This window comes from Ranitomeya imitator, chromosome 1 (assembly GCF_032444005.1).
Source record: "Ranitomeya imitator isolate aRanImi1 chromosome 1, aRanImi1.pri, whole genome shotgun sequence".
NCBI classification, from domain to species: domain Eukaryota; kingdom Metazoa; phylum Chordata; class Amphibia; order Anura; family Dendrobatidae; genus Ranitomeya; species Ranitomeya imitator.
In genome coordinates this window covers 739,839,064-739,851,712 of record NC_091282.1, presented here as the reverse complement: position 1 = coordinate 739,851,712, position 12,649 = coordinate 739,839,064, and the positions used below count along the sequence as shown (strand labels likewise).

General features: G+C 45.2%; 1 protein-coding gene across 1 annotated transcript in view; it reads left to right on the top strand.

Moving 5' to 3' along the window:
* The window catches only part of ESR2 (estrogen receptor 2), a 31,974-nt gene extending 19,629 nt beyond the window's left edge, over positions 1 to 12,345 (top strand). The window contains exons 7-8 of the mRNA XM_069745637.1: positions 7,551 to 7,731; positions 12,162 to 12,345. Of these exons, the coding sequence (XP_069601738.1) occupies positions 7,551 to 7,731; positions 12,162 to 12,345 (365 nt within the window). The remainder of the gene's footprint in view (positions 1 to 7,550; positions 7,732 to 12,161) is intronic.
* Positions 12,346 to 12,649: the final 304 nt, after the last annotated feature.

Below are 12,649 nucleotides of genomic sequence, written 5' to 3'. Positions count from 1 at the left end.
GTTTACCCTGGTTACCATCGTTAAAGTAAAAAAAACAAACGCTACATACTTACCTACCGCTGTCTGTCCCCGGCGCTGGGCTTCTCTGCTCTGGCTGTGAGCACAGCGGCCGGAAAGCAGAGCGGTGACGTCACCGCTCTGCTTTCCGGCTGCCCGCCGCTCACAGCCAGAGCAGAGAAGCCCAGCGCCGGGTACAGACAGCGGTAGGTAAGTATGTAGCGTTTGTTTTTTTTACTTTAACGATGGTAACCAGGGTAAACATCGGGCTACTAAGCGCGGCCCTGCGCTTAGTAACCCGATGTTTACCCTGGTTACCAGCGAAGACATCGCTGAATCGGCGTCACACACGCCGATTCAGCGATGTCAGCGGGACCTCAACGATCAAAAAATGGCCCAGGCCATTCCGACACGACCAGCGATCTCACAGCAGGGGCCTGATCGCTGCTACGTGTCACACATAGCAAGATCGCTACTGAGATCGCTGTTGCGTCACAAAACTTGTGACTCAGCAGCGATCTCGCTAGCGATCTCGCTATGTGTGACGGGGCCTTTACACTCTGGCTGCTTTAAGGCATGTTAAAAAAAAAAACAACAATCCTGGACATCCTCTTTAAAGATAAAGAACACTCTCTAATTGAATTTCTTGACTCACCACCAATATAATTTGTCAATCTTCTTTGACCTCCTTTTCCAAGACGATCAACTTTCAGTATCTGTTCCTGTTGCAGAAGAGATGAGGAGACTCATACTTGAGGAAAACTCTAATTTTCAATTCAGGTAGTTACCAGTTTTCTTTTCTGATGAAAAATATATTCTTTCCTATCATCTTCTGGTGTTGATGAGTTATTACAGAGTATAAGAACTGCCATGAATATAGAAATGGTTACGGAAAAAAGAACTGTACATGAAGAAATGTTCGTGTAGCCCCTTCCTCATTCAGGTCACATGTTATGGTTGTATGTTTTTATGGCTGGAGCGATTTTAAAAAAGCATTTGAGAGAAATAAACTCAACGGAAGAAATTCTACTCTAGGCTCTGTACAACAGTTGGTCAATGGCCTGACACCCCTTGGGAACATGTCTGAGTCACTGCCCGTGCCCCAGACTTTTATACTGCAGAAGGTCCAGCCAGATGGCTAAAGATATGGTTGGATGAATTGGTTTTGAAATCTAATCTTACTACCATCCCTAGGTAAGATCCTTGAAAAAGTCAAGACAAATAGAGGGCTTTTCCTAAACCCGAACAATCCAGTATGCTTGATGTTGCTCAAGATCAAGAAATCCTTCACTTTTAGGTAACCTCACTCTCCTTTGCGAACTCTTTTGCTCTTGGAATATTCATCATGCTTATGGTGGAAATTGTACCATACCTGGGCATATTTGCTGCACAAGCCAAGTGTCCATAGGAAATATGTCAGTCTTGGCATCCTTGGCTGCATCCTTAAAGACAGTGTCATGACATGTAGCGACCCAACAGGGGGTCCGTCAGTGGACGGCTCAACACACACAACGGGATGGAAATTGGGAGAGGAAGGCTCTACCAATAGGGAAATGAGGGATAGACACCCCCTGAGCTCAAACCTGAGCCTGTCCCTGCACTCCCCTAATGCCCTAAGTGGGTTCTTACCCTCACCACCATCAGGAACCGTGTCCCTCGCTGTCACCTAGCACTGCCATGGCTATTGCACTGGCTGGCAAGGGTGCTAGCCTCATCACTGCAGTTGGAACAACACAGGGGACCGTGACAAAGACGAGACAGAAGAGGAAAAAACACGAAACTTAGTTTAATAGACTTCTTTGCTGCAAAGCAGCGCACAGCAGAAGAAAGGCACCCAGATTACGAACTCCACAAAACCAGCTGATTCACCACAGCTGCCAGAGAGCCCCTTACTCCAAGCTTGGTCAACATAGATTGCTCTATCACCGACAGTCAGCTGGTAAATCAGGTGACTAATTAAAGAATGGTGGGAGTGGTCACCACCCACATCAGCTGACCAAGCAACTCTGAAATTTCAGCAGGATGTCAGCAAGGGAAACTGACATTAACCCCCACTGGCCTGAAAGGAAAAAAGCTACATTTAAAACATAATGGAACCAGACCTGCCACGCATCCAAAAATGGATTGTGACTAGTGATGAGTGAATATACCCATTGCTCGGGTTTTCCCGAGCACGCTCGGGTGATCTCCGAGTATTTGTTAGTGTTCGGAGATTAAGTTTTCATCGCCTCAGCTGAATGATTTACAGCTACTATCCAGGCTGAGTACATGTGGGGTTGCCTGGTTGCTAGGGAATCCGCACATGTAATCAAGCTGGCTAGTAGCTGTAAATCATTCAGCTGCCATGATGAAAACTTAATCTCCGAACACTAACAAATACTCAGAGGTCACCCGAGCGTGCTTGGGATAACCCGAGCAATGAGTATATTCGCTCATCACTAATTCTGATGGACAGTTACTTGGTGTGAAGGCCACATGAGACCTCTATAGTCTCTAAACCAATGGTTTCACCAGTGGCGTATCTAGGGGGGGCAGCCGGGGCATGTGCCCCAGGCGCAGCCGGCAGGGGAGTGCAGTCGGGCCGCCTAATGTCTCCCCCGGCGGCTGCATTATGCCACCCCCGGTCTGGGAGTCAGCTGTTCTCTGTTCTCTCTCTGGCTCCCAACATGTGCAGAGATGGAGGTGGGCCCCTGCAGGGTGGTGGCGGGCAGGGAGAAATCCCTGCAGCTCCGCTGCCTACAAGAGAAAATAGCAGCGCAGCTGCAGCGATCTGTCTTTCTACCCGCACTTCCTCTCACACAGACGCGCCGCTGGATGACGTCATCACTCAGCAGACGGCCGTGTCAGAGGAAGGTGATGGAGATGCTGCGGCAGAGCGTGAGGAGAGGTGAGAGGGGTGTGTGTGTGTGTGTGTGTGTGTGTGGCGCGCTGCAGGGGAATGTGCAGAGAAGTAAATGGTGTGTGTGTGTAGGGGAGGAAAGGGAAATGATGGGGCTGATGGGGAGAGGGCAATGATGGGGATGGTGGGGGAGGAGAGGGCAATGATGGGGATGGTGTGGAAGAAGAGGGCAATGATGGGACTGATGGGGAGAGAGCAATGATGGGGATGGTGGTGGAGGAGGAAATTATGGAAGTGGTGGAATGGGCAAGGATGGGGATGGTCGGGAGGAAATGATGGAAGTGGTGGAATGGGAAAGGATGGGGATGGTGGGGGAGAAGGAAATGATGAAAGTGGTGGAATGGGCAAGGATGGGATGGTGGGGGAGGAGGAAATGATAGAAGTGGTGGAATGGGCAAGGATGGGAATGGTGGGGGAGGAGGAAACGATGGATGTGGTGGAAAGGGCAATGATGGGATTGGGGGGAGGAAATGCTGGAGGTGGTGAAATGGGCAATGATGGGTGTGACGGAGAAGGCAATGATGGAGGTGGTGAAGAGAACAATGATGGGGTGGGGTAGAGGACAATAATATGTGTGTGGACAATTTGAGTGGGGATAGGGGGATTATTATGTGTAGGGAGAATTTGAGGATGGGGAATTTATTATGTGTGGGGTGAGATTTGGAGTGGGGATGGGGTATTTAATGTGTGGGGGAGATTTGAGGACACAAAATGAAGGGCAAAAGGGGAGATGGGGGGCATATATGAGGAAACAGTACAGGGGAATGGGGGGCATGTATGAGGAAACAGTATGGGGGAATTGGGAGCATGAATGAGGAAACAGTACTGGGAATGGGGGGCATGTATGAGGAAACAGTATGGGGGAATGGGGGGCATGTATGAGGAACCAGTATGGGGGAATTGGGGACATATATGAGGAAACAGTATGGGGGAATTGGGGGCATGTTTGAGGAAACAGTATGGGGAAATTGGGGGCATGTATGAGGAAACAGTATGGGGGAATTGGGGGCATGTTTGAGGAAACAGTATGAGGGAATTGGGGGCATGTATGAGGAAACAGTATGGGGGAATTGGGGGCATGTATGAGGAAATAGTATGGGGCAATGGGGGGCACGTATGAGGAAACAGTATGTGGGAATGGGGGGCATATATGAGGAAACAGTATGGGGGAATTGGGGGCATGTTTGAGGAAACAGTATGGGGTAATTGGAGGCATGTATGAGGAAACAGTATGAGGGAATGGGGGGAATGTATGAGGAAACAATATGGGAGAATGAGGGCATAGTATGAGGAGCGATGTGAAAAATGCATGTGGACAGAGTACGGGGAGTGAGGGTGATGGGATGTGTGCAGACACAGTATGGGGAGTTATGTAAGCAGGTAGTATAGAAAGTGAGGGGGTAAATATATGAGGAGACAGTATGGTGAACAGGGGGATGTGAGAGGAGGCCGTATGAGGAGGGAGGGGAATAGTGTGAGGAGACAGTATGGGGGGACAAAAGTGAGTGGGCACAGAATAGAAACTGAATAGTGGGGGTGTAGCATGGAGGGACAGTGTGAGGGCACAGCCAGGAGGGGACAGTATACCAAGGAGGGGGAGTGTGATGATAGAGTACAGTATAAATACTGGGCCCTATAGGGGGGACACAGTATGAGAGGACAGTGTGAAGAGGGGCCTGGTATGGAAAGGAGAGGTCAGTGTGAAGAGCATGTACCATAAGAGGGACAGTGTGGGGGTCATATTTTGTGCAGACAATATAGTAAGGGTCAATATTTTATTCAGGAGCATTTTAACGAAACTTGTATCTTTAAGGGCATCATGTGGAGATTTTCTGCAAAAGAGCAGAGATGGTGGAAGTCTGCAGTGACGGCTGTGGATGAGAAAACGCATCATGGGATCTGGACAAGATGAAGAAAAGAAGGAGAACGGCTCCAGAGATATAGAGACGTTAAGGTACCTGGATATAAATGTTATGTGTGATGCTAACTAAATCTCATGTTTTTATTTATGTTTGGAGCTTTAAAGGGAATGTCCAGGTTTGTAATGAGTCTGCAGTTATTCTTTGTGACTGCAGACTTCTGACTTCTCACAGTGCGCCCTGCACGCTTTCAGGATCCTCTCATGCTGGCATTTAGATACATGTGGTCACATGCTGACTAGACCTGTGTGGCCTCACTCAATGAAAATGAACTGAGTGAGGCCAGGCACGTCTAGTCGGAATGTGGCCAGAAGTATACAAATCACATACTTGTGCTGACATGACTGTCCACCGGCAAGGGAGAATCCTAAAAGTGTGCAGTGCATTCGTTGTGAGAATTCAGAAGTCTGCAATGTCAGGATTCAGCTCTGCAAGTTCCAGTAGTCGTCACATGGACACTTCACTCATATGCGAGTTTCATACTTATGTTCCTGTGACAACGAGCTTCTTTTCCTGCTTCTCTGTTTTTCACTGATCATTGAGAGCATTAGGGAGAGCGGCTCGTCGGTACATGACTAAGTGTGCAAATCGCATATGTCCTTGGCGGGGGTGGGTGGGGCGCCAAAATGAATTCTTGCCCCGGGTGCCAGAAACCCTAGATACACCTCCGGTTTTCACTACCTACTAAGACTGTTATGCCACTTCTCAAACTATCGAGAGTATGATATAAGAGGTCCTAAAGCCATATAACAGTGGGGACAGAAGTAGCCCATCTCTGTCACTGGGGAAGTACAAGACAGGATGTCTGTGAGGCATTTAAAAGTGTGATGCAAACTTCCACCATCAGGGTCGTTGAGATCTATCACATTTGTGTACAACCCCCTGTAAGGAACCATGAGAATTCTAGATGACAGAATCATCTTAAAACTAACTTCATCCTTTTACCCAGTGTTCACAGAAGTTAATTCCCCAAGATATTGTCACCTCTACCATTTATCAAAATCTTTCAAATCCTCAGACTTAAAAATTTCCATCCTGGATGTTTGCAGGATGGCGCCAAAGTACCTGGAGATTTAAAAGGTTAATATCCTTTTCATTCAATTTCAGGATATGAATAAACAAAATAAGTTATTCAAAATTGCCTTTATTCTATCTGGATCAAGAAGGCAATTTGTGCATTATAAGTAACCTAGACTCTTTTTTACCTCTGGACAAATTTCGGGTCCAGTTCACCAATACTTTGTGACTTGAGTGAGAAGGTTAGCTCATAGAGCAGATTGGCTGCTACCTTGTCTACCCATTTCTGTTTGGACTTACTATATGTAAAAATAACAAGTCCAAGTGGTTGTCCCACCGTAAAGACATGTTCAAACTTTTTATTTGGTCAATGTACTCCACGGGTAGCACTTGGAATAATTGTAGCCTGTGTGCTTGTCCATTGCGGCATGTTCAAGAGGGGTCCAGTTTACGGATTAGACTATTGCGTATAAATAGCAGGCAGCTCCCACAACCATTCACTTTTCATATGAGCGCATGGAGCCAGTCAACTTTTTAATTTGTGGGCATGGCTGGTCCGATGGGTTCAGTGCTCAGCTGAATTTAGGCTAAAGGGTTGTTACTTGACTGGAGAAAATCTAATTACGGTAGTTCTTAATTTGGTTTATAGAAATTTCCCATGATGATACAGTAATGTTGTTACACTGCTTAGATAGTTATATGTAAAGCACTGACGGAATAAAACTGAAATGAGGGGCTTTTAACCTTTGTGTTTCCTGTCCCTTTTAGGGCCTACATTAACTCACATCCATTGCTTTGTACACAGTCTGCACAGAAGTGCACAGATTCTCTGCAGTCTGCAGCTATGGCCATAGGCACACAATTAACACACAATATCTAATTCATATGGCGCAAAATAACCATTTTCTTGCTCAATTTAATTTCCAAGTGCCTAATTATTCCCAATTAACATATTTTATAATGTTTATTACTTTTTCAATAAAGCCGCTCAAGATGTAAAAAAAATTGGGGTTCAATGACACTTAGAACCACATTGCTGTTGGTATACTGTGCTGTTTTTCAGTAGTAATATACATTTTTTGGACCACAAAACCCCTGAAGACTCCGATAGCAGCGAAACATCCAAAGTAGGCTCTGAATAAATACTAAAATAAAACTGTGGTTCTAAGTGTCATTGAACCTTGATTTTTTTTTTTGCATTCCTTTTTTTTTAAAACATCTTTTCTTCATCATAACTTTTATTAATTCTTCAATATAGTTTTGAAACCTTCCATTAGGGAATAATTCTGCACTGATAAATGAAATAGAGTAGCAAAATAGAAATTCTAACAATACACAAACCATGACCATGTGTTGCAGACGAGCGATGACAAGTAAGTCGGAAGTTCTCATGACTGCACAGACATGTCTTGGTACTTTGAAGCAGTGGACATTGTGGTCAGCAAATGTGTAGCTATAGAGCTGTGCAAATGTAACAGTGACACCCAAGTCCTCCTGTCATAAAGAGACTGTCTTATAAAGGGCACGTTAAGTGGGAGCAGTTACAGATTTTGCATGTGGCCTCCTGGAGCTTCATGTAATTCCTTTAATGGTTGGCTAGTTGTAAAATGCGTAATCTCCATGTGTTCTAGCTGCTCATAGTATAATTGAACTGAAGCCATATTACCCATATTAGAATATTTAAATGCATTGCACAATTTCCACTTTGTTATCTATAGACATGTTTCCACTATCGACATCAGAGGAGGAGTCGGAGAGCAGTCGGAAATTACACCAGTTATTGAATACAGTCACTGATGGACTTGTCTGGGTCATTGCCAAGAGTGGAATCCCTTTCCGTCAACAGTCCACCCGTTTGGCCAATTTACTGATGCTTCTATCACATGTTAGACATGCCAGGTATGTAGACAATGAAAACTAATCCAGAGACCAATACAGCAGTTAATATGTTGCGCAGTACAGTAACTGATTCCATCTCTAGATGATAGAATATCATTACCTATTTCCAGATGGCATCTCATTTGGTAGGCAGTTTACTGACTATTGATGCTCTTAGCTCTAATTTACAGAAGCTGCAGGTGGACCTCGGATCCATAACCTGTGTGTTTAGGGGGCTTTGTTTGGCATCCTCTATCCCTCTACAGTAATTACATATATTAAAGAGGTTGTCCCAGGTTCAAGGCGGATAACCATTTTCCCTGCATAGATCTATGTATCATCGTTGATCTTATATGTTGGCCATTCATATAGTGGCCATCTTATCAAGTTTCCCAGAGATAGAATTGATGGAGGTGCTCTTACATAGCTGGATATAAATAAAAAATGAAAGGAGGCAGCGTCACAGGGCTCAAAAGCAAAGTGAATCTAGCCAAGTGTTCTTTTGGCACCCATCGTGATGGTAAACATCTGTGAACTTCTATGCTTTAAAGGGATATTTCAACCAGATAGGAAATAACTTTCCAATCACTGGGAGTGAGATTGTTGAGACCATCATCGATCATGAGAACAGGGCTCAGAACTGCTCCTTATGAATGGAGCAGTGGTCGACAGTTCTCACATATACTCCATTCAATTTTTTTATGCTATAACAGCTGAGCAGAGTGCTTGGCTATCTCCGGTGTTCTCATTAAAAATGAATGGAGTGAATGTGTGTATGATCGACCACCACTCCATTCACACGGAGCTCTTCAGGACCCCGGTTGTCAGCATCAATAGGAATCCTTGCTGTCAGAACCCCAATGAATGGGAAATTATCATCAATCTGATGAATAAGGGAGAAGTATCAAACTTGAGACAATTTCTTTAAAGCATAAAATGTATGCAGATAGATGCATACCACCACGATGGAGGCTACAAGAAGGATTTTTGGCGAAATCTTGCTGTCCTTGGGATTGGGGATAACTTCCACACTTGCTACAGTCACTTAAAACAGACTGCAAGGTGGTTTATGGTTATACAGGGGCAAACATTGGGAGGCCATCATGCTATGTAGGGGGTCTTAGGAGGCCATCCAACGATGTGGGAACCTATCATACTTTGTGGGTAGGCTATCATACCATGTGAGGGCGGCTGTGGGCTCCAGAATACTGTGTTTGGGGGCCTGTAAGGCAATCATACTGTGCATGGAGGGAGTGGGAGCATCATACTGTGTGTCCCCCCACAAAGTATGATGGCGCACCACACAGATTAATATCGCACCCCACACAGTAGTATGATGGCCTCCACATCTTCCCATTATACAGTATGACAGTCCCCGCAAATATGAAAAAATATGAAGGTTCCCACTACTCCTCACACACTAGACCGTGGACCCTACAGTACCACACAAGGTGTAATATCCCCACAACTTCCTTACACAATATAATGGCCCCATAGCCCCCCTCACACAGAATAGTATACTCCATAGGTCTACACACAGTTTGATGGCCCCACAGCCACCCCACACACATTATAATGACCCCATCGCCAACTCACACTAGGTATGATGTCCTCCCACACAGTATGAAGTCAATAACACACAATATTATGGCCCTCACAACTCCCTAATTAGTATAATGGCACCAAAGCCTGCCACAAACATAATGATAATCCCCCACAGCCCGCAAAACATGGCATGATGGCTCCATAGCTATCTACACACAGTATGATGATCCCCACAACCCCTCCATACATTTGTATGATGGTTCCTCACAGCCCTTTCACATGGTATTTTGATCCCCCACAGCTCCTACACACACGGTATTCCCAAGAACCCCTCAACACATGGTATACTGTTATCCCACAGCCATTCTACACCCTAAAAGATGGTCCCAATGGGCAGTGTGATGCCTCACTGTCCCCCTACACTGTATGATAGTCCTCCATAGTCCAGCCCATACTATATGATGGTCCACTACAGCCCACTCCACAGTGTATGATGGTTCACCATGGGCCGCCCACCACATATTGTATGATACCTCACAGCCTTCCCACATGGTATGATGGTCCCCCACATGGTATGATGGTCCCCCACAGCCTGTCAACACACTGCATCATGCTCCCCCACAGCCTCCCCACACATGGAATGATGGTTCCCAGCACACAGTATGATGGTCTCCCACACACTCTATGTTGCTTACCCAAACATTCTGTAATGCTCCCCCACACACGGAATGATGATTCCCTCATACCCTATTGTGATAGGCCGGGACTTTAAATGGTTCTGGACTTGTGGGAGGAAAGGGGGGTGTCTAATTGCTCATAGGGGAGCTGGAATTACCCTAAGGGAGCCCCACCACAGCAGGCGGCTGTAGGGGTTCCTGGTCATGTGATACATAAAGAAGAGGAGATTGCGCCCCCTAAGGTTGATGTTCCAGAGTTAGGGGTGACCGGGGAAAAGTGTGTGATGGCCCCCCGCACAGCATGATGGTCCCTCACAGCCTCCCCACACATGGTATTATGGTCTCCTACATACCATATGATGGTCCTCTACAGCCCCTCCACACAAGGTATGATGGGCCCTCACACATGATAAGATGGTCCCACACACTGTATGATGGACCCCCATACAGTAAGATCACTGTCCCCCATAGCTACTCCACACATGGTATAATGGCCTTCAATCTCCTTCCAGTTTATGGTATGATGATCCCTCACAATCTTTTTCACAAAATATGAAGCCCCCAATGCTGTTTTATGGCATCCACAGTTTCCCATCACAAGCAGTGACTGACAAAATAAAACATAAAACTGCTCAACCTGTCCCATTCTGCTAATGAGCTGCATAGCTCAGTACAGTGTGTGGATTGAGGCATCAAGCAATAAGTGCAAACTAGTAATGTCATCTTATCTGCTGCACTGAGATACAGGCTGAATGGTGGCATAGAGAGAAGATAGCTCCCACCTCTACTATTGTAACTCACTGTATATGAATCCTGAGGCTGCAGTTGCCATTGAAATTGAGTCACTTGGTATGGTGGGTGGCGGTGAACTTTGTGACAAGACCTCCCCACCAGCTCATGGGCTCATAGTTTCCGTATGGTCTGCCACTATTAGCGGTATGCCTCTGCTTCCATATAAAAGAATAATACAGGGAGGGCCATGTATATAGATACACCTAAATAAAATGGGAATAGTTGGTGGTATCAACTTCCTGTTCGTGGCACATTTGTATATGGTAGGGGGTAAACTTTTTATAATGGATGGTGACCATAGCGGCCATTTTGAAGTCAGCCATCTTGGATCCAACTTTATTTTGTTGATCTCTGGTGAACTCAGTACCCGGGTCATTTTAATGCAAGGCACCCTACGCAAGAAAACTGTCACCATTCCCATGTTATTTAGGTGTATCCATATAAATGGCCCACCCAAAAAAGTTTGCCTCATCACTGAACATAATGTTCTGTGTAAACTGAAGGTCCTGTTCCAATTTTTGCTTTGCCCATTCTGCAAATTCAGCGCGCTGATCTGGCATCAGTTGAACATCCCTTCAGCAGATATTAGCTACTCACAAATGGCACCCTTACAAAATCCACTGCAGCATCTCAACGAGGATGACCCAGGAGCGCTGAATTTGCAGAATGGGCAAAACAAAAATTGGAACAGGACCCTCAGTTTACACAGAACATTATGTTCAGTGATGAGGCAAACTTTTTTGGGTGGGCCATTTATATGGATACACCTAAATAACATGGGAATGGTGACAGTTTTCTTGCGTAGGGTGTCTGCGCTCACCAGACATCAACACAATTTCTATCCGCTCCTCACATGTTAACCTCTGCGACATGTCAATGGCTGTAAACAAAGAGAAACTTGTAAATAACTCATGAAAGAATAAAGCTATTTAAAAACCAAGCACGCCATTGTTTTTTCTTGTGAAATTCTCAATAAGTTTGATGTCACATGACCCTCTTCCCATTGGAAAAAAATAAAGTTGGATCCAAAATGGCCGACTTCAAAATGGCCGCCATGGTCACCACCCATCTTGAAAAGTTTTCTCCCTCCCATATATTAATGTGCCACAAACAGTAAGTAGATATCACCAACTATTCCCATTTTACTGTATTTAGGTGTATCCATATACATGGCCCACCCTGTAGACAGCTTGCAGTACCATTCATAGCCACTACACTGTGACCTCTCAGTCAGCAGAGTGATGAGAGTTCTGTTAGTAGGACTCTTGACGACTTGAAATTGATGGCCTGTCCTACAGATGGATCACAGAGAATCCTTTTAATATAATCCTGCTTCTCAATTTATAGGGTAATATGCTAACTATAAATGGCAATCTAGCCATTGTCCCAGGATTTATCCATCATGGAGTTAATATATATAAAATATATTTCTTTCAGTAACAAAGGAATGGAGCATCTTCTAAGCATGAAGTGTAAGAACGTGGTACCCGTATATGACCTCCTGCTGGAAATGCTGAACGCACATACTCTGCGGGACCACAGGAAGCAGATGTCACCTGCAAATTACAGTGCCAAAACGCAAAGTGACGGTAGGGACGCAGTGGCGCAGCCTCCTCAATAATCCAGCAAGGATTGGCATAATGTAAGAGGATGTGCCCCAGTCTGTTTACAAGCCGCCTCTCACGGGACATGATGGAGACTTTATACACTTTGTATAGTCGTTTGGAAAAGATGGAACTTTTTTTTTTTTTTAGGGAATCTCAGGTGATTTGCTCAATTTGCATTTTTTTTGTATATATTTGATTGGCAGCACCAAGCCTTATACTTATTTCTGCACTGTGTATTGTGACATCATGCTGCAAGAAGAAGAATGCTTTCAAGGGGTATGTCCAGTGGTGGCTACTTGTGGCCATTATGTAGGGACC